Source organism: Vombatus ursinus, unplaced genomic scaffold (genome assembly GCF_900497805.2).
Source record: "Vombatus ursinus unplaced genomic scaffold, bare-nosed wombat genome assembly UNPS02014822.1, whole genome shotgun sequence".
In the NCBI taxonomy this organism is placed as follows: domain Eukaryota; kingdom Metazoa; phylum Chordata; class Mammalia; order Diprotodontia; family Vombatidae; genus Vombatus; species Vombatus ursinus.
The window spans coordinates 4187131-4209789 of NW_020954600.1; the positions used below are offsets into that span (position 1 = coordinate 4187131).

At 41.5% G+C, this 22659-nt stretch overlaps 1 protein-coding gene across 1 annotated transcript in view; it reads right to left on the minus strand.

Annotated features, from left to right (window-relative positions):
• EXT2 (exostosin glycosyltransferase 2) overlaps positions 1–22659 on the minus strand; it is a 195882-nt gene that overhangs the window by 76025 nt on the left and 97198 nt on the right. Inside the window, exon 9 of the mRNA XM_027837793.1 lies at positions 3549–3738. Coding sequence (XP_027693594.1) covers positions 3549–3738 — 190 coding nt within the window. The remainder of the gene's footprint in view (positions 1–3548; positions 3739–22659) is intronic.

Sequence of the window (22659 nt, forward strand, 5' to 3'; positions counted from 1 at the left end):
GTTCTCATCTTCCATGAACTCTTTTTATGGCTTTGACCCTCCGGATTATACCAGTCACTTATACCCCCTCCCTTTCCTTGACTTCTATGACATTACAGCTCCTGCCTGGCAATCCTCCCACCCATCTGACTCTTCCTTCGTAGTCTGACTAGATCCTAATTCTTCTCCTGTCCTCTAACCACTGTATTTCCAGAAAGAACTGCCCTGAATTCACTAAGTTTCCCGGTCAATACTCCTTCCTTTCAGGATCTCATTAGTTACTATCTGCTTAATTATTGCTATGCAAAATCTATCCAAAGTCTATCCCTAATTCCTCTCCAAAATTGCAGTCCCACATCATTAATTGCCTGTTAACTCTTCTAGTGGATGTCTCATTCCAAAGTTAACATGTCTTCATGGATTCCAGCTAATTCCCGAAGATTGACATTAAATCTCTCACTTGTATGCATTGACTTAAGCCATTTCTCATGGCTGGATTGTACTTCCTCCTTTCCTCTTCCTTTCACAATATTTTTCTTTCTCTTTTTGAGGTTCAGCTCAGATTCTCTCTTCTCCATGAATCCTTCCCTGATCACCTCAATACTTACTGCACTGACCCTTCTCAATTTACTTTTTGTTGTTGTTTGTTATTTGTTCATTTCTAACTTTTTGTGACCCCATTTAGGGTTTTCTTGGCAAAGATCCTAGAGTGATTTGTCATTTCCTTCTCCAGCTCATTTTAGAGATGAGAAACTGAGGCAAACAGGTGAAGTGATTTGCCCAGGGTCACATGGCTAGTAAGTGTCTGAGGCCAGATCTGAACACACAAAGATGAGTCTTCCAGATTCCAAGCCCAATGCTCTACCCACTGCACCACCTAGCTGCCATTTTACATACCACTTGTTTGGGGTACATGTTATATTCCCCAAATAGAATGGAAGCACCTAGAGAACAGGGGATGTTTTGCTATCTGTGAACTTCTGGCATCTAGCACAATACCTTGCACTTGGAAACTCTTAATGAAGGATTATTAGATTGACTGGGAAACATAGGAGACATGGGCCGGAAAATAGCACCACTAGATGAATTCAGAACTAATTGAGTGGTAGGACTCAAAGAGTAGCTATTAATGTTCCAATGCCAACTTCACAGGAATTCTCCAGGAGACTGGAGCCTTGGTGATCTGTTGTGGGCCTCTGTTATTTATTGCATTTCTCAATGACTTGGAGAGGAATATTGAGCATTCTTAGCAAATCTGCAAATGACACAAAGTAAGGTGGGACAGCTAACGTTGGTTGACAGAATCAGTATCCAAAATGGTCTTGACTGATCAGAACACTAAGCTGAATCTAGGAGGACAGAATTTAAAGGGGGAAAATTGTCAAGTTCTATACTGGAGGGAAAAAAATAACCTTCATAAGTGTAAGATTAGATAGCAGTTTATATGAAAAAAAAAGCCGGGGGGTTTAGTCAACTACAAGTTCAATCTTCACCAATAGTGGGATGTATTAGCCATAAAGACTAATTGGATCTTAGAAGGCAGGAAGAGAGATACAACTGCTGGGAAAGGAAGTGACAGCGTTGCTGTATTCTGCCCTGGGCTCAGTCCCGTCTAGAGCATACTGTATACAGTTCTGGGTGACGCCATTTGGTAGGAAAATGATTCTCTCCTAGATGGAGAGTGTCCAGAGGATGGCCACCAGGACGGTGATATAGATTCTCTGTCATACCAAGATCAGGTGAAGGAATGGGGACCTAGAGAAGAAAACATCTAAGGGGTGACATGATGAAGGGGCATGGAGGGCTGGCATGTGAAGGGGAATTAGATTATCTATGAATGAGACATCATCATCCTCTTCCTCTAGAGCAGGAGTTCTTAACCTGGGCTCCTTAGACGTGGGCTTTTTTAATGAGTGCCAATTGCAAGAAGCTAAATTTAGCCAATATGCAAAGAAGAACATTGTGACAAGCAGAGGAGGTGGGAGTCAGGGTGCCTCCTTAGAGGTTTCAAGGAAAAATTGGCCAACTCCTTCTGGGGCACATGGTTGTGGGTTGGACTAAAGAGCCACAGAGGTCCCTTCTCGTCCTCACGTTCTGGGATTCTGTGAATGTAGCAGAAATAACTAATAACTGGGAGAGAACCCGAGTATTAATGTCAAGAGGATATTAAACGAGGGGCACAAGCCAAACCACCCAATGTGAGTTGCCTGAAAGGCCTGCAACTGCCCCAGTGGATAAAATACCCCCACCCATAATGCCACTGGTCCACCAAGGGGCACAAGTATTATGATAAACTAAAGACTCTCATCAAGCAAACGAGAGCCAGCCTCACATCAATCAGCAACCAGTCTAGACCAGGAATGTCCTCTAGGCAGCGGCCAGGAGTTGAGATCCCGGCTTTACGAAGCCCAATTAGAAGAGAATAGCTATAAAATGCAGATTCTAAGGCCAGGCCATAAAGCAGACCTTATCAGTGACAGGGAGGCACATTACACCAACTTCAAACTCATTCCTTGCTCTAATCCATCAGAAACTTCCTGGCTTTAATAGGCTATAAATGGCAAAGGCTTTGAAGTCCCTGGGATTAGGATCTGGGATAGACAGACTGAATGAGAAACTCAATGCAGGTGGAAAGTACTCTATGGGTCTGAATTAAAAACAAATCCAATTAATCAAAAAGTCCTCATCCCTGGCTGCCAGGGAGGAGATTATAGGAGTGGCCAGTGCGTTAAAAATAAACAAATTGAGGCAAGCCGGTGGGCAGGAGTGACAAAGTGCTTAAGGGCGGCCAATGGGAGGCTTTGGCCAGTGCTCACTTCGGGGTGCTAAGCCAAAGGCTATGAGGGGCATGCACTGCTGACCTTCCCAGTCAGAGGCAAGGGCATCTTCTTTTGGAAAGCCAGCACAGTATCAGAGCAAAGATAAGGAAGGAGAAAACTAATGCCTTTTAAGTTGAGTTTTTGTGTAAACAAATCATCTGGGATTGCTGAGGGAAGCTGGGGTCTGTTTTCCTCAGGATGTGAGGCTTTGATCCCCTGTGATTCCTAAGTCTTCCCAAACCTAGGCCACAGCATATACCATGCACAGCTCTGATTAAAGTGGGCCACCCCAGAACATAAATGGGCAGTCTAGGAGCAGAGGACTCAGGGTCTCTTTGGGGCAGACATCATTCTGCCTCTTATATGAGTTCATCGTTGTCACAGTACTGGGTAAGGAACCTTGGGTTTAGCCAGACACACGGGTGTCCTCGATTCAAATTCCGGTTTCACCAATTATTACCCCCTGTGAACTTCCCCTCTTGGGGTCTCGGTTTCCTCCTTTGTAAAACAGTGGCCTAGCACTAGGTGATCTCAGGGTTTCCTTCCTGAAGTGGCAGGGAGGTGAAGAGGCCGGGTCATCTCCACACCCACCTCTGCAGGTACACTAGGCATGGGCCCTCGGTGGAGGCTCTGCGCCTCAGAGCCTCTGACTCCTCATCTCTAAAACACAGACATCTCTAGTGCGCGTCATGGAGATAGGAACCAACCCAAACCAGCCCTCATCACCGCCAATTCTCCTCCTTTTCTTACCTTCTGGAGGGTTTTTATTCTGGTTGTTCCAGACAACTAAGAGCTTGGAGAGGCTGGGCACCTTGGACACTTCCGTGATGACCCTGAAGAGGCTCTCCACTCTATCGTAGGTGAGGACGACGGCGGTGAAACCCTGGGACTGTGGCGGGATCAGTGGAAGGAACAAAGGGTTGCTCACGCTGCTCCATTTCTGAAACATGCCAAATGAACAGAGATCAAAACAGTGGCACTGCCCCCTTCCTTTCAAATGCCCAGATATCTTCACAAATCTGCTAACTACCACCGAGACAGAGGTTCAAAGACCCTCCTGAGCATCTCTCCTTCCCTCTAACCCGACGTAATGTTGCTGGAAGCACACTAGAAGGACAAGGGCACTGACCATGGTGGGCTCAAGGTTCCAGCGGGCTTCGATTTTGACTCTGCCATGGACACAAGGCACGCGACTCAGTTCCCAGAATCTTCTTCTGTGAAATGATCCTTACGTTACCTACTTCACAGGGGGATTCTGAGGAAAGCAGTTTGCAAACAAAAACTGGAGGTTTTGTTATTGTTGTTTGGATAGAGAGAACCGGCATAGAAGAGGAATGGTGCCAGGATGCCCATGGGGCTAAGGCACACAAACAATTGCTCATGCCATGATCTCCCTGATGTGGTGTATGGGCAACTCTGCCCTGGCATTCCCATCCCTGAAGAGATCTGAGACACTCTCTATAACTATCTGACAGTTTCCTGGTATATGTCACGCAGTCAGGGCCCTCAAGGTGTTCTACAGCCACACCCAGACCGCTGGTGGACAGCCCCTGCCATTGTACATGACAGCAGCTGCTTCCCAGATGGAACAGTTTAGGACGAGAAATGTACTAACCCCACAAATTACACATGAAATGAGAATTCATGGAGACAGAATGGGATGACTGGAGCTGCAATGTAATGAGAAGAGTGGGGCCAAAAAAGCCCACACTGCACCAGATCTGAATTTCACAACCGAAAGAGACACTTGGAAAGGTCACCGTCAAAATGCTGACTTCCTCCCCATGACTCTCATTCTCTCCTATTCAGCTATGCACACCCTTACGAAAGTGGGTGATTCCAACTATTTTTTATTAGTATCTAACTACAGGTCTTAAAATCCTCCGGAGTTTCCATCCCCAAAGTTTTCTCATTCTTCATATTCCACAAATTTATATGGAGGTTTAAGGGCAGAAATGGCACAAGACTCATCATAATTAACCACCAGGGGTCATAGAAACCCCTATGTTGGAAACTGTTGGAGGAAGGAACCGAAAGGTTATATAGACTTAGAAGAGGCTGTGTGGAAGGTGGGGGTTATCAGAAGTTCAAAGGAGAAGGGACTCAGGAGTCTTCTAAAGTATACTTTTGACTGTCTTTCTTCTGCCTGCAAATATTCAGGGGCTGCCTACTGCTTCTAGGATAAACTATGAACTCCTCAGATTGTCATTGAGAGATCTCTAAAATCTGGCTCTGTCTTACCTTTCTAGCCTTATTTCAAGTTATTCCCCTGTGCATACTTGGTGGTGTAGCCAAGATAAAACACTAGCTGTTCCTTGAACTTCACGTGGCAGACCCCACTTCCAACTCTGTACGATTCACCCCACATGTCGAGAAAGTACTCTTTTCTCATCCCTGCCTTTCAGAATCCTTCAGTTCTCTCAAAGCTCAGCTCCACCTCTTCTTCTGGGAAAGCTTCCCTGCTTCTCTTCCACTCATTAATGTGCACTCTCTGCCCCCAAGACTTGGTATTTAATTGAGTGTGTGTTTGTACTCCCAGTAGAATGGAAGCTTCTTGACAGTGGGGATTTTGCTATTTTTGATTATGTATCCCTAGCACTGGGCCTCAAACAAAGCAGATGCTTGTTGGATTGAATTTAACTGAATGAAGAAACTGAGGTCTGATTTACAATTTATTCCTCTCAGTTCTTCTTCAAGAGAGGCTATTAAAAGCCCTTTACCCTTTACGGTTAAATCTAGTCACTGAGCAAAGCCCATCTCCAAATGTGGTGATTTCAGAAAGGAAATGGAATGAAATGTACCAAATATTTAATCCTGACAGAAAATGGGCACACAAATAAAAAAGGTAAATATTGCTATTGACACAGAAGGAGAATATATCAAAACTCTAACAAAACCCAGTTTGTTCTTTGGATGGGGTGGGGGTGGGGGTGGGTAGGAAACCAACAGACTCAAATGCCACTGATCCCTCAAAAGAGAGTACAAATTCCCTGAAAGATATAAAGATCAATTTCAGGGAACAGTTCCATGGCAATTTAAACCAGAGCACCCCTTGGGGTGTACTGTAGTACCTCTGTTTTCAAGACACAGCCGGAAAAAGAAAGCCAGATTGGCTGGTGAGACACACAACACTTGGCTTGGATCTCGGCCTGTGTGCCAGTCTTGCTTGGGGAAATGAAGGGAAGGAGGGCAGATGGGGAATCCTCTGGGTGGGGAAGGGACAGCATCTAGATGACAGACATCTCTAGATGTTCAGCTCTTCTGCACCCCTACATGGCCTTGCTAGAGGACGGAGAACTAGGCAGGTGGTTTAAGCAGTACATGGGGGAGATGTGGACATGACTTTTCAGTGGTATTAGATGCTTGATTGGCTGAGAAAAGGGTAGAAATTCTGTCATTGTTTCCCCATGAATCAGATAAACTCAAATCAAAACATAAGAATGAGAAGCAGAATGAGACAAACCAATAGCATTGCTGAGTTCCTAGTCTAAGGCACAAGACACCCATTTCTAGGAAAGACACCACCAGAATCATCTGTTCTCTCTTCCTCAGCTCCTGTCATTTGAATGCCTCTGCCACAATCTCTTCCTTCTCCCCCGTCTCACACAAAGAAGTGAGCCTCCTCTTTACCAAGGCTAACTCCTCTCCCTACACGAGATCCCATTCCATCCCATCTCTTCCAACAGATGCCCCCTCAGTCATCCTCACTCTGTCTTAGCACAGCATCTGGCACAAGTAGAAGCTTAACAGATGTTTATTGACTGACTGATCAAATTAATCTAAGTGATTTGGGTAAAAAGCTAAGTCAAAGAATTTTGAGTTGAAGGGGGCCTTAGCAATCAAATCCAACCTCTTCATTTTGTAGGTAAGAAAGGGGAAAGAAATTACTTGCCTACATCACACAAGAAGTAAGTAGAGCTGAGATTTGAAACGAGGTTCTCTGACTCCAGACCCAGGCTCCTTCCTCTTGATCTTACCTCATGGCACTTGGTTTGCCTAGGTCCCAGAATTTCAGAGATGAACAGGGCCTCAGAGGCTATCTAGCCCAATCTGAATCTGAAGAGAAATCCCCTTCCCAACTGATAGGGAAGAAGAAAGAAAAGATAACAAGAAGAACGGTAGGGAATGGAGTTGCCCCCACAAGAGGCCTGTTAGCAGAAGTTGGATGACTATCTGTTTGGGGCTGCAGATCACAAAATCTCAGTTGGAAGGACGTCAGAAGCCAGTTAATTTATCCTGTCCTCAGATAGGAAATCTTTTTATACCACCCCCAATGAGTGGTCAGCAAGCCTATGCTCCCTCCACTTCTTTCTGTCTAAATAGACTGCTGTCATTTCTTCCCTTCCCTTTCCGTTGGCTCTTCCTTCCTAGTATTTAGATCTTGGTGAAGTTAACACCAACCATATGATGTAATCTAGTGGTACTTTTTTGGGCATTTTCAATGTGTAGTTTAAAAAGCAATTCCAAGTAAAATAAGATACACCCAAGGCCTAGAAATGAATGATTTAATTTCTAGATGGTACAGTAGTGAAAGTACTGGACCTGGAGTTAGGAAGACCTGAGTTCAAATCCCACCTCAGACACTTTGTAGCTATGTGACCCTGAGCAAGTCATTTACTTTCTCTGTGTTTCAGTCTCCTTATAAGTAAACTGGGGCAACAGCACCTTCCTCCCAGGATTGTTGTAAGGATCAAATGAAATCAAACGGAGAAAGCACTTTGCAATACTTAAAGCAGTCATTCTCAAATTGTGCTCCAGGGATTCCTAGGAGTCCTCAAGACCCTTTTGGGGAGACTATGAGGTCAAAGCTATTTTCATAAAAGCATTAAAATGCTTTCATTTCTAATATGGTAAATATTGATACAAATACCCACATAAACAAAAGCTCCTTAGGGAGTCCTCAATAATTTTTAAGATAGTAAAAGGAGTCCTGAGCCCAAAAAGTCTGAGAACAGCTACCTTAAGACATTACATAAATGCTATCTATTATTTACTGAATGACTCCTGGGTGCCAGCCATTCTCCCTTCTTTCTCATTTAGCCTTCCTTTCTATCCCAACCCCTATTCTTATACCAGGGGGACAGAAAATACAGGTTCGCACGGCATCAAAGACCACAGCCTTCCAGTTCCTCAATCTCCATTTCTCCACCTTAGACATACACAGAGACTATCCCACTCTTGACCTCACCATCACCTACATTCCACTTCCATGATAGAGAACTCTGAAATCCCTCTACCCTCAAATAATCTCCAATCAACAAATATTTACTAAGCAGTTACTATGTGTTATAAACTATGCTAGGTATAGGAAATACAAATGGGGGAACGAAAGAATCTTCACTCATTCTCATTGTCTGTCTTTCTCTCTCTCTGTCTCTATTTCACTCTCTCTGTCTCTGTCTTTCTCTCTGTCTCTCTCCATCCCTCCCTTCCTCCTTCTCATCTCTATCTAGCTGTCCATAATCTCTACTCAAGTTCTAGTTTATCTTTTAATGGGGGAGACAACAAGAACATACTAAAATATATATGGCATAAACATGAAGTTAACAACTACATGGGAGGGACTCCATGAGGCAGAGCTAATGAAGGCATTCCAGGCATGGGGAATGGCCAGTACAAAGGCAGAGGTGGGAGATGGAGCACTGTAAAGGAGGAACAGGGAGAAGGCCAGTTTGGCCGGGCTGGGAAGGTGGGTTGGGATCAGTGTGTGTCCGGCTTTAGAAGCTAAACAGAAGGGTTTACATTTTAATCTAAAGGCACTAGGAAACCACTGGAGAAGGTTGAGTAGGGCAGTTCCATGGTCAGATTTGAACTTAAGGAAAACAACCGTGGCAGCAATGTGGAGACCAACGAAGAGGCTGCTACACTGACCTAGGCCAGAGGTAAAGCCTGAACTGAGGTGGCCGCTGGGTGAGGGAGGACAAGGAGCCAAGCGTGGGAGAGGCTGTGAAGACAGAAATGCCAAACTGGCAGCTGTTCGGAGGTGCGTAGTAAGGGAGTCAAAGATAATACTGAAATGATGAAGCCAAGACGCTGGAAGGCTAGTGGTGACTTTAACAGAAACGAGGGCACTTGGATGAATGGGAAGGTTCTGGGGAAGAGAGGATGAGTTCCATTTTAGATATATTTTTCTGTTTTAAAAATAAAACTTTATTCGTATCTTTTGTTTTTACATCTTCTAAATTGTCTCTAGTATCCTGCTCTCTCCTCTTCCCTCCCAGGGGGCTAACACACACAACAAAGAATATCCCTCCCCATGTCTCATTCTTCCCAAACCTGGTGCTTTGTCCTCATTGTGAACTCAGTGTGCAGGTCCCAATCTGTCAACCCTGATCAGGCTTCATTTTCCTTTCTTCGCAATCTCGACCATACAATTCATCAATTCAAAGTTCCATTGTCCTCTTCTCTTGAATCCCTTGCTCCCTCGTCCTAATGCTACCCATTCCTTGCCAAACATCAGCCAGCCCCCTCCCCCATTTCCATTCTCAAGCTGTGAAGAGAACTGGAGGAAGTCAGGAAACCTTGCTACTTGAATACAGTACAACTTTGTAATCCAAATTCATATGGGCCCTCCCTGCTGCAAGGCAATCCTTTGACCCCTCCCTAATTGATTCTCTAACTTCTAACAGTAGGTGTTCCAAACCCCCTCTCCTTTCCTAAAGCCTCCCACTGCACCCTTTCCCCTTCCTCTCAGCAGAAGGTCTTGTCTCATCCTTTAATGAGAAAAGAATCCATTTGCATCGGGGCTCCCAAATCATTCCTTGTCTAGATCTCCAAATCCCATGGCATCTTCCTTGATTCTCTCCTCTTTTACTTTAGTCTCTGACAAAGATGACCTTTCTTCTGTCTAACTCCTCTACTTATACTTTTGATTCCATCTTTTCTCATTTCCTTCAAAAGATTGAAAACACAATCATTCCTCATCTCTATTCTTTTCCTCTAGCTACTAGCTCATTCTTTGCTGCCTGAAAACACAAGCAGGTCTCTCCCATTCATGTAGAAAAATGGGTCTGGACCCTGGCTCCACTACTACTTATCACCATGAGGTGGGCCTTAGTTTCCTCAATAAAATGAGGTCCTTTCTTGAATCTAAATCCTAAACCTAGGTAACCTCAACTGGGCAACCTCAACATGCGTAGATCTAGGCCTAAAGGTCAGTTCTGCCTCCAGTCCCAATCCAGGGTTTAATGGAGGGGACAGAAGCAATCAGAATGGTTGGTTTCCTTTAATGCCCTGTGCCCACACTGACTGGCCCTGCCTGACCTGGCCATGAAGCTCCTATCTCTCCTCCATGTTGTACTCTGTGGCAGGGGAAATCACAGACTCACAAACCGAGGCCTACAAGAGATATTAGAGGCTGTCTCATCTAGCCTTCTCATTTTAGAGATAAGGAAACTAATACCAATCAATCAACCAATATTTTATTAAGCTCCTACTATGTGCCAGCACAATGCTAAGCACCGGATGGAAATGAGGTTGAGTCACCCAAGGTCAAAGAGGTATTAGGTGAGACAAGAAGGATTTGAATCCAAGCCCCCTGTGTTCTTCCCATGGAACCATGCGGCCTCTGACTTTATGCATCCTCCTAGCAGCAAGCACGGGGCTCAGGCGTGTAATCAGTGTTTGTTCATTGATGAAACCCACTCGTGTACAGACTAGGTTAAACTATATGCCAACTGAAGTCCTTTCCCATTCTTGGATTCTGTTCATCTCCTGAGGCTGGGGAAACATTGCTGACATTTAAGAAGAGTCAGGAGGGACCACAGAAAGGTTCTGAGGACCAAAATGACCAAGACATGGATTCCTTAGCCCCATACCTTCCCTCCATGTTCAAGGGAAGAGTTAGGAAATGGATTAGTTGGGAAAGCTGAAAAGAAGGCAAAGGATCTGGAGTACATGGGACCCATTCTAAAATGGAGAACCAGAACTGAGTGTGGCTAGAGCCTCTTCTACCACCCCCTCCTCCCTCCTCAGGCCTGCTCCTGACAGTGTTTTCTTTCCCTCACATTCTTACCCTGCCCTCTCTCCTCTCTGCCTTTTCTTACCCTGTCTCTCATGTCTGGAATGAATTTCTTCATCTTGCCTTTAGTTCCTCTCTTTCCCTGACCACTCCACAGTTTAAAATGATCTGTCCCTTCTCAAATTTCTTGTTGTACTTCTCATTCTCATTCTCTTCACCTGGACCACCCCTCTCCACTTGTCACACTCTCTCCTATCACCAATATGTATGTGTATCTCTTTCTCCTGTTCAACTAGAAGAGCCTTGAATGCAGTTCCACACTGAATCTTTCTCTTTCCAGCACCTGACAGTGCCTTACCTATAGTGTGTACCTGATCAATATTTGTTGAATTGTATTCATCTGTTAATTTAATCATGCCCAGTTTTCCTACACAAGTAGGCACGCTACTATCCTTCTCCTTTATGGCTCCAACATATGTACTCCTTGTTTTTCAGTTGAGTAGCTGTATCTGACTCTTTGTGACCTCCCTCTGAGGTATTCTTGGCAGAGATATTGAAGCAGTTTACCATTTCCTTCTCCAGCTCAATTTATGGATGAGGAAATTGAGGCAAACAGGGTTAAGTGATTTGCCCAGGATCACTAAGCTAGTAAGTATCTGAGGCCACATTTGAACTCAGGGCCTTCTGACTCCAGGGCTGGCACTCTTATCCACTGAGCCTAGTTGCCCAATATGTGCTCCTCTTGCCTTCTAAAATGTTGACGGTCACCATTTGGCTGCCTGAAGAAGGAAATGGCAAACCACTCCAGTACCTTTGCCAAGAGATCACGAAGAGTCAGTCATGACTGTAACGACAGCACAACAAAAACTTGGCAGCTGGCCCAAATGGGATTCATTCTGCTCTTCTAGTACATGGACTAGATGTCAATTGTTTAAAGATCAACCTAGACAAGTTCAGAGAGACTCCTCATCAGAAAGCTGGTCAATGGGTGACAAATTTTTCTAGCCACAGTAACTCATGAAAACCAAGGTGTAGAGAGATTATAAGATATACTTATGGAGTAAATACCCCTTACCAATGAAATCATGGATCCTTGTATTACTGTTTTCTCACTGGTATAATTTCACTGTAAGACCAGAAACATTAATGTGTCTACCTGTCCATTCACTCTTAAAGCTCAACTAATAAGAGCTGCTAATCCATAATTGGGCTTCTTACTTATTCTGCAAATACAAACCTATCTGTCCTTGGAGTACATGGTGACAACTTGGAGAAAGGCAGCCCTTAACATGGGTATGTGTAAGCCACATACCAATACAGATGCCTGAGCAAAAGTCTACACTTCCTTGTACGGGTGCTGGCCTATTCAACCAACCAAACCTCACCTCCCCACCCCCAGAAGCAACAAAAAGAATCCCACTGGACAGGGACATTTGAAAAAGGGCATTTAGTCACCCCTGAAGTGCCATTAAGAACTAACCCCCTGCTGACTGATTGAAGAGAGTGTCTATAGTCAGAGACCTCCTGACCCCACTTTCTGCAGGAAATCGGGCAAATTTAAACCTCCATAATTTACTCAAGACTCTGACTCTTGCCAGAGAAAAGGCAAACAATGCTGGCAATTAACTCAGCCTGATTAAATCCCCATTACGGCAAGCAGGGCATGAAATCAGGAAGCTCAGCTCCCAGCAATGGAAGAAATCCAAACAAGAGGAAGGCCATTTGTTGCAATTCTGCCTTGGGAAGCATGGAGAGGGAAAACCCTGCTAAACCTGCTCATTCAAAGATGGAGAAGACATGCCGGAAGACAGTTCATCTATCACTGACAAAATACTGACCTTTAGCTAGAGAAAAGCAATGGCGGCACCCGATTGCGTGCTTCCCATCTCCCTACGTGCACACACACATCACTCCCCACTCTTGCAGCCAGTATTCATTCAGAAGCCAAGATTGATAGATTACTATCACGTGGCCTTGATCCATAATAGCCAGTTAAAAGAACCCAAAGCCAGTGTATGAACAGCTGTCTCAGCTTGCCAGCTCTGCCAGGCCCTGGTGTCCAGCTAGGGCTGTAGAGTCAGCTCTGGGAGCTGAAGCCAAGAGGCCCAGGGGAAACCTGCTGGACACCAAGCCAGACCAGAACCCTTTCAAATCTTCTCAAAAAAGCAGCAGGTTGGCTTGTGGCCCTCCTAAACCTCTGGCAAGTGAAGCTGTCCTGATTCTCATCATGATTCTATTTTCTAGCAAATGTTAGAGGTCGGAGATAGTAAAGTTAGATCTAAGGTGGGCCTAATCAAACATTCTAGCCAGAGGGGCTATAAAATGAAAAAGGAAAGCTGCCAGATATGGTAAAAGAATAGCCTTTACTGAAGATACTCAGAGCTGTAACTTTGTCATTTGTCTAGAATCTTTTAAGAATGGTTTAATTTGAGGGCTAGGCACACAGATCTGACAAACTTTTAAAAGGTCCTTTAATTCCAAAAGTAAACCAAACCAAATATCACCAGACAGGCTTTGAGGAAATAAAGATGAAAAACAGGGTGATTCAGAGTCTTAACCCCCATAACTCACACCTACACAGGGAGTTTTCACGTGCCAATGTGTAAGCTTGTCTTAAAATAGGCAATACTGACTCACTAGACATTTGAGTAAGAACACATTCAACGAAATAGGGACATTCAGGAAAAATGAGAAGAAAAGCCATACAAGAGAGGAATGGGGGAGCAGACAGAAGCTACTCCCTACTGCCCAGGAGCTGCACGGCTCCTGGGACTGCAGAGCTCTACCTACTTTTACCTTGGTGGAGAAGAGAATTTCCTTGGTCATTTTAAAATATCAATTCCAACCTCAATGTGGTTTCAATTATGAATTACCAGACTCAAAAAGCTTTGATTTATTCTATTTTGCTCCAATTATGCATGATGTGTTTCCACCAAAGACTTTGAGAAAGTATTTCATCATGCTTCCCATCCTGGAATGGTCAAAGGGCAAAACCAAAGGAGTTAACCCTCCCATCTCTTCTCTAGGTTCTGCCACGCTCAACCCCAACGAATGCAGATCAAGAACTTTGAAGTGAACTGGGCCAAGGAAGGGTTAAGCATTAGCATAATATTATTGAAGAGAATGAGGTGGATGTCCCTCACCCAAAATGGTGAGATGATATTTACGACTAATGGTCACTGGGAGTCTGGGAGCAGGACAATCAGTAATGCAACCCACGTTTCCTTAACCATTAAACTTCAATGGCCCCAGCTCACCATAACACAGCAAGCTTCTTAGTATGTGCTGACTTGGAAAGCTAGAATTATAGAGTCTTAAAGTTGTTTCAAAGGTGCTCTCTTGGGAGCAACAAGGGAGCAGAAACCATGGCAGTTGAAGTCTCTGAAGTTTATTCATTGTTCTCTATATTTTTAGTTCATCTCACTTGTTGGTGGAATTCAGCTGGGATTCAAAAGCTAGACGACAGATGATCTGGGAAGAAACCCTGATTCTTATGCCAAGTTTACTGCTCAGTGCCCCAAAGTAGACTTCCCTAGCAGCGAAGGCCAAACCTCACTGACCTGGCCAGAAAAGAAGCCAAAGATGGAAGAAACCAAAGGCAGATTCCCTTAACATTTCAGAACTAGATACATTTATGTGAACTTGAAGACCCCACCAGCTCTAACAGGCAGCATGACAAAATAGGAAAGAGAGTCAGATTTGAATCTTGGGTTCAAATCTGCTACTTGCCACCTATGGAACTTTGAATAAATCACTTCACTTGTTTATAGGCCTCAGTTTCTTCATCTGTTAAATGAGTCTTAATAGTTGAATGGGATATATTTGAGGGGGGGAAGAAATCTATATTCAGAACAATGTGATAAATGTGAGCTGTTGTATTTTTCACCTGCCCCAGAAATACAGATGAGGAAGTGAAGTCATTCCAAGTTAAATAGCTAGAATGCAAAATCATAGAGCTAGTGTTTCTGGCTATCATTTAATTTAGTCTATTGAGCTCCCCTCCTGAAAGCAGAATATATTTGACTGAAAGCGCTGCTACAATTTGGGTGCAATCTATCCTTTTGTCTTTCATTTCTTTACACAGCACTGAGGTTCAGGTCTAGTTAAATGCCCACCCCTCCTCACCTCTATAAAGCTGCTGCTGCCAGAAAGGGCTGAAACTGATTTATTTTCAGGTAGTAGCGGGGAAAGCTGACATTTTATCCTCTCCCTTCAGGATGAAGCTTAGCCAGCAGTTTGCAGGAGCCTGTGGCTGGCGGCAGCTTCCATCCGAGGGATGGAGAGAAGCCAATTAGACGGCTCCGTGCAAAAGAAAAACCAAAAAGTTCTTGGAACAAGGAAAATGACAACTCCAAATGCTGTTGCTTTTAATAATTCAAGTTATCTCAGACTACAAGTAATAAATGAAACTAACCCGATCTCTGCCAGCCAGACTGCAAGACATTATCTTAAGATATTATCTAACCAATAAGATGAGTGAGTATAACAAATTAGAGGGGAAAATATCACAGCATTGGATTGATCTGTGATCACTTGATATCTCCTAAGAGAACAGTTGATTTATAATAGAAAAAGATGCGGATTATTTTCTGAGAACAATTTTTATACACAAACACACACACACACACACACACACACTATTCAGCCCAACCTTTAAATGTTAAAGAAAACCTCAAAATAAAACAAGTCTTATTGGATAAATTAATGTTCAATTTGACCAAAATAGACAAGCCTGTTCTCTAATCCAACCAGAAGTAAGATTTTCAGGAATATGAGCACAAGTTTATGATACTATATCTCATAGGAGAGATAAAATGAATTTATGAGTTTATTTGGCTATACCATGTATGAAATGCTCTTTCAGTTTGACAAAGAAGGCCTTTTCCTTTCCCTGTCCTGGGTAGGCGAGTGCTTGCTGGAAGTCCAACTAGAGGGTAGGAGTCTGCTGTAGTGTAGATGAAGAGTTTACAGCTCAGTGAAAATTGCCTGTCTTGGCAACGATTAAACCAGTTTCAAGCACACACACTTGAAACACCATGACAGTCATGATCAATTAAGTCAAAATATTTTGTAGGTTTGGACCTAAGAAACTTTACCATCATCAATTCAAACAGAATCTTTTGGATTTTAAAGCTAGAGGTGAGCTTTACAAATCATCCCGTCCAACTTCTTCAGATGGGAAACAGGGAACCTGAAATCTTAAAAGCTAAAGTTATTTGCTTAAAGAAACACAAGGCAGTAGCAGAGTCAGGCCTAGAACCTAGGTTTCCAGATTCACAGTCCAGTGGTCTTCTTGCAACTATCATGAGTCTACTTGAAAAAATAATAATTACTCTTTACAATTTATGAAGTGCTTTTCTCACTGACCCCTGTGATATAGATAGCACAAGTATTACTTTATCCATTTCATAAATTAAAAAAAAAAAAAACTAAGGCTGAAAGGTTAAAAAAAATGGGCCCAAGATCATACAGCTATTTAATGTCAGAGCCAAGATTCAAAAACAGGCCAAGTCCTCGGATCTTTCAACTATAATATGCTCTCTAGCCAATCCAAAGAAGAAAAGGCAGAGGTACTATGGTACAGTGGAAAGAGGGCTAGATATAGAGTAAGAAAACTTGGTTGCATGTCCCCATGTAACCTTGGACAAGTGACTTAAACTCTTCATGTCTTGGTTTCTTCATCTGTAAAATGAAGAGGTTGGATAAAATGACAAATAAGTTTCTTTCCATTTCTAAAACTATAAGCCTATTAATAACTGACACCTAGGTAAAATCATGTGGCAAGCCTTCAAATCTATAGTTACAATGACATTGGAGCATTTGCTTTAAAATATCTGTTAAGACCCATTGTCATCCATTTGTGCCAAAAGTATGTTAAGACTTATACTATATAAGTATTAATTGCTCCAAATGTATTCATTCTATTAAGCTTTGATTTCAGATGCCACTCAGTCTCTTAATATTTGTTACTGTTAAGTTATTTTTCATTCATGTCCAACTCTTTGTGACCCCGTTTTGGGTTTTCTTGGCAAAGATACTGGAGTAGTTTGCCATTTCCTTCACCAACTCATTTTACAGATGAGGAACTGAGGCAAACAGGTGAAGTGAATTGCCCAGGGTCACACAGCTAGTGTCTGAGATCAAATTTGAACTCAGGAAAATGAGTCTTCCTGACTTCAGGTCTAGAGCTCTATGCACTGCACCATCTGGCTGCCCTCTCTTAATATAGGTAGCCTCAGTCACCTTCTTAATACCCTTTTGCTGGATATGGCTTGTCTGGAGAAGACCAAGGTATTACCTTCATTCACTGGTTCAAATTGATCTGCAGATTCAAGCTAAAATCTTAAAGCACCTATCCTTTCTTGTCATACAGTAAGAACTTTATACCTCTCCAAATGACATATAGATATTGCTGGAGAAAATTTCCATAAGATAAAGTAGCTGTTTAATCCCCTCCCCAAAGTGGAGCCTTGGAACTTAATGTCATCCATGAATATTAAATGATTAATTTGATGTTTTGATATGACTTCCTCTGATATGAAAGTCATGCTCAAATATATTCAGGATGATGATAGCTTGTTTAAGACTAGGCAGAACCAGAGCAGGTTTAAAATGTTTCCCTAGAAGATGCCGTGTTCAATTCCAATTTTTCTTGACATTATGGTATTGGCATCATGTTCTAAATAGAAAATAGTTTCCCACATAGGCCTCAAATATTTCGGCATTCTCACAATGCTTGGGCCTATTTTATATATTTCCAGTACATAAACAAAGCATGAGTATAGAACTTAGTTAAAAGCTTTTTGATAATCAACAATGGAATGTAAGTATTATAGCACTTTGGGGTGGTTTGTTCAAAAGCCACTGAACTGAACTGAACTAAAACCACTAAATGCTTTTTACACTCTTGGGACTTTGGGGGCAACCTTTTAGCCCCACAGCCAATTTGTTTTTTTCTTATAAGTATTAATAGATTTTTTTTCATCATACAAGCTATGAACACTTTGTGTTAAGTATATAAATACACAATTGACCTATATTTGGAGGAGTAATTGGTATTCCTCTCTTTTGGTAGTAAACATGTGATGCTTTTTCTTAAGAAAGAGGGTAAAAGTATTGCATCTCGAAATTCATGTGTTGCTGTCAAGTATCTAAGCCAATAATAATGGCTCTTATTCGCCACATATCCAGTTTTGCAGAGAAGACAGAAATTGTTTTATTATTCATCTGCATAATGATATGCAAGCTCTATCACATTTGATCCAACTGGGACTTACATTGTGTTGGGATTCCTTTCGACCATCTCAATGACCAGAAATCTTCCACATTCTCCTTCTCTGGGGGCTCTCCCTTCTCAAGCTTCCATCTCGTCATGTCCGACTGATGACAAATGGTTGAGTTTGCTCCTTGTGCTGCTTTGACACCTTGGATTATCTTATTACTCTTTCAGTTTTTACTTTTGACTGCTAATGGCATCAAAAATTTCCGACATGTGCTTGTTTTCCAGATTCCAACCCAAATAATTCTTTTTAACATGCCCTTTAATCAGGTGTTCAAGGTTTCGATTACACATATTGGATAGATATCCGTACAATCTTCCAGTTTCTTTCCGTAGGTCTTCAATAGTTTTCTCAAACTAACTCTGTTATGGTGGTATCTGATACCTGTCCTTCAGAGTACCGACAGTATTGATATATTCATTCCTCCTGTGGTGCTAACCTCGGCACAACTGTAGCAGGCATTGTGTCCAGGTCCTAAAATGTTTCTATACTATTTCTGTCAAACAGCATGAGAGAATGCAATTGTTTGTGACATTTATAGCAGATAAAAGCTTTTTAAAATTATTTTATTCTATTACAGGTGGTCTATTAGTTGGATTTGTGATGTTAAACTTAAAAAACAAAAAGACTTCTACAAATGTAAAGTATGCCCATCTTTTCAAGATCAATGGAGACACTTTTGTTATTTTTGCCATTGCTTTCACTGAGCAGCATGACCAAAGTTCTTTTAAGTACAGATTTTCAATGTCTTCAGGTTCTTTGACTTTTCCTCCAGATTTAAATAATTCCTTAATTCCAGCCCTTATTTCATTTAATCTGGGCTTAGGAATGACATAATTTCTTATGATTGCCCTGCACAGATAATAGCAGCAATTACATGGTGCTTTACGGTTTACAAAGCACTTTAAATGTGTATTATCATTTGATTCTCACAAAAATTCGGTGAGGAAGGTGCTATAATTATTCCTATTTTACAGATAAGTAAACTGATGCTAAGAGAGGTTAGTGATTTTGTCCAGGGTCACACAGCCAGCAAGTGTTAAGGCAAGATTTAAAGTCAGGTCTTCCTGACGTTAAGAACAATTCTCTAACCACTATGCAACCTAGCTGCCTAAAATAATCTATGGTGCATTGGTGTTTAACTTGAAAATCCATATACAACTGACAAAAAGCAGTATGACATTGTGGCCTACTGCTGGTGGGAATCTGTTACCGATTTTAGGATGTAATGACATAGTACTAGCAGATGATAAAAATACTCAAATGTGTACTCTATTTCATGTACACTCATGGTTTTTCCCCTTTAGTGTTCAGTGTCATTTGCACCAAAGTATTCCTAGCAAGTGGGGTACTCACATTTCTGATTTATTCTAAGCTGCCATAACAGTCTTTGGGCACAGAGAGTGCCCTCTATAATAACCTTAGCTGGGATTCCCTTACTTAACCATTATCCCCTTCCAATAAATGGGGCTTGGAAAGGATTCTTGTTCTTGTTGTTATCTTCTGATTCTTCTGATCTTTTTCAAAGGGCTCAGATAAAAACCCTCCTCAGACAAAATGCTGTCCTGTTCCATTCCTTTAAAAATCTTTACCTGATCTGATTATCCCTAGGTCAGGGACTGTCTTCAGCCTTTTTTTAGTTTCCTCGGCATTTAGCACAGTGCCTGGCACAGGGTAAGCACTTAATAAATATTTATGACTGAATAAGAATTTTACACTTATCAAGTCCAAAGGATATTTTGATGTCATTGGAGAAAGACTCAACAAAATGAAGTTGTTTAATTTGCTTTTCAGTGGAGTCATAAAGCTTGATGTCATACACACATACTGAGTAGTTAATTAGAAACTTTGGTTCAATTCCTTCCTTAATCTGGAAGCTATATTTCATTTTAATTAGGAGATATGATAAGGGATTTAAGACTTGGCAGGACCATAATGGGATTAAACTCTCTTCCTGAAATATAAATTTTTTGTGAATTGTTTATGACATTTTGTTAGTGGCATGTTTTAAATAGAGAACAGTTTTCCTTGTGAACATCAAATACTCTAGAAGTCTCACTATACATGAGTATGTTTTCTATATTTGTACTGCGTAAATAAACCATGACTGTGGAAAGGAGTCAAAGAGTTTGTGAAAATCAAAACAAAAAAATCAATATCTATGTTATGGCACTTTCAAACAGACTCTTCAATAATTATTGATACAATAGTAAATTTCTCTTTCTACTACCCCCTAGGACTTTGGGGCACAGCCTTTTTGCTTCACAGACAACAGATTATTTTCTTAAATGCATTTTTTCATGTTGATGCTTTGAATACTTTATACAAAAAAATGCAATTGTCCTATATATGAAGGGATCATTAACATTCTCATCATTTGGTAAAAACAGATAAGCGATGCCTCCTATTAAGAGAAGATGGAATGAGGCTTATATCTGAGGGCAAGCTTGGAAAGTGCCTTGCAAGTAATTCATGAGTCACTATGAAGCTTTCAAGCCAATAATTTTGGACCTTAACTGGCTCTGCTGCAATTTTGCAGAGGCTAGACTATCAATAAGCTCTTTTGATGTAACTATTCTGTTGTTCACTATATTGACATGCAAGTTTATTTGATCCAACCTGTTTTTTCATTGGGTTGGACTTCTTGGGTCCATAGAGATGAACAACATTTCTCACATCTTCCTTCTTTCTGTCTTGCCCCAGATTCCTTTATTTCTCAAGCCTCTATGGTCAAGTTTTGTGATTGATGTTGAATTGTTTCCTTTGTTCTTTGCAAAGCTTGGGATCCTTGAATCACCTTAACCTTTTAACTTTTGTTTTCAATTTCTGATTACGGGGATCTCAAATTTCCAGTATGTTTTCTTTTGCAATCTTCCAATGTCTTTCCACAGATCTTCAATAGCTCTTTCAAGTCACTTCTGCCAAGTAGTGTATGATGTCTGTCCTTGTTCATACTCCTTGATGCTTCTATCTTTCCTGCTATGATCTTTACCTGGCAATGGCTGCTACCTGTACTGCTGTGCAGGTCCTGAAATTGTTTTTCACTTTATGTCAAACACTTGGGGAGAATGTATTGTTCATGATGGTTATAGCAGACAGCATTTTTTTCTGAATAATTCTGCTTTGGTATAATTTGTTCTGTCCTAAGATTCATACTATCAAACTCTAAACGGGCCTTTTGAAATTCCAGTCTAAGTATGCCCATCTCCTTTTCAAAATTACTTGAAACCTTTCCTGTTTTTGTTATCTATTTCATTATTAGATGTAATTTCCGGAATATGCACTAAATGAATATTTTCAGTGAACTTGGGACTCAATTTTTTTCTCTCAAGATTTTAGTAACTCCTAAATTTTATCTCTTATTTCATCTAACTTAGGCCTAGGGGTGAACTTACTTTTTTACGATTGCCCTACATTAGTGAGCAATACATTGTCATATGACTTGAAGGTAAGGATAACATGGAAAAAGAAAAAAGCAATATGAAGCCATTTCTTATAACTGGTGATATCTGTTTCCAATTTTTTTTAAGATATAGTATTACCTCATAATAAATGTATTTATGTCTTTAGTCCATTTCAGTGCTCTCGTGGTTTGCCTGCTTTAGTGGTTGGCACCATTGGCACTAAAATATTGGCAGCAAGGGGGCATTGGTATTATTATTTTTTGTTGTTGTTATTATTTAGAAGTAGTATGGTATAATAGAAACCTAGCCTTGGAATCAAGAAGACAAGTTCAAGCCACAACCCTGTGTGACCCTGGTCAAGTCATTTAATATCTTAACACACCATCCCCCTCCCCCAAGCAACTCTCTAGAAGTATAAGTTCTTCAGGAGTTTTTGATCTGCAATAGTAGATGGATTTTCCTCCCTAGGAATTTTCTATGCCAGTGAAACCACTGGTCTTCTTTTGACCAAAAAATTAAAAAAAAATTACCAACATCATTATTCTTAGTCTTATCCACAACTCATCAATGACTTAGGCAAGGAAACAGGGTATGCCTATACACAGGGAAGGGTTGGTAAACTTGTTAAGTTGGCTGCATTTCTAATCAAACTTTGTTCTTCATGTATACCATTATGGTTATTATAAACATTCAGACCCATTTAGAATTACACTAATCTGGCTAAATTCCATGAATATATTTCCTAAACCTAAGCAGTGGGAAGAAGAAGAAGATGCTAACAAGTTAAGCAAGGTTCCAAGATAACTGAGTAGGTTTTCAAGCACCAGAAAAGCATTCTATACAGCCCTAGAAATGAAGAGAAATAAGTTAAGTTGGAAAAGACTCTGAAACGTTTATCTTTTCAACATAATATTCTTACAGATCTGAAGTGGAGCTCTTTGGCTTCACAGTTTTGTATAACTGGTAAGGACCTGTAGATGAATAATATTTGAAGCTGCAGGACACAGACATCATATTAAGAAATAAGAATTGCTATCTGGGCATCTCAACAGAGAAAACCCTGGGTTCCATGCATATGTAGCAGAAGCAGCTGAATTTTAAGCAGCCTATTTATACCTGTTGTTGTTGCTGTCAAGTCATTTCAGTCATGTTCAACCCTCTGTGACCCTGTTTTGGGGTTTTTTTTGGCAAAAGATGCTGGAGTAGTTTGCTATTTC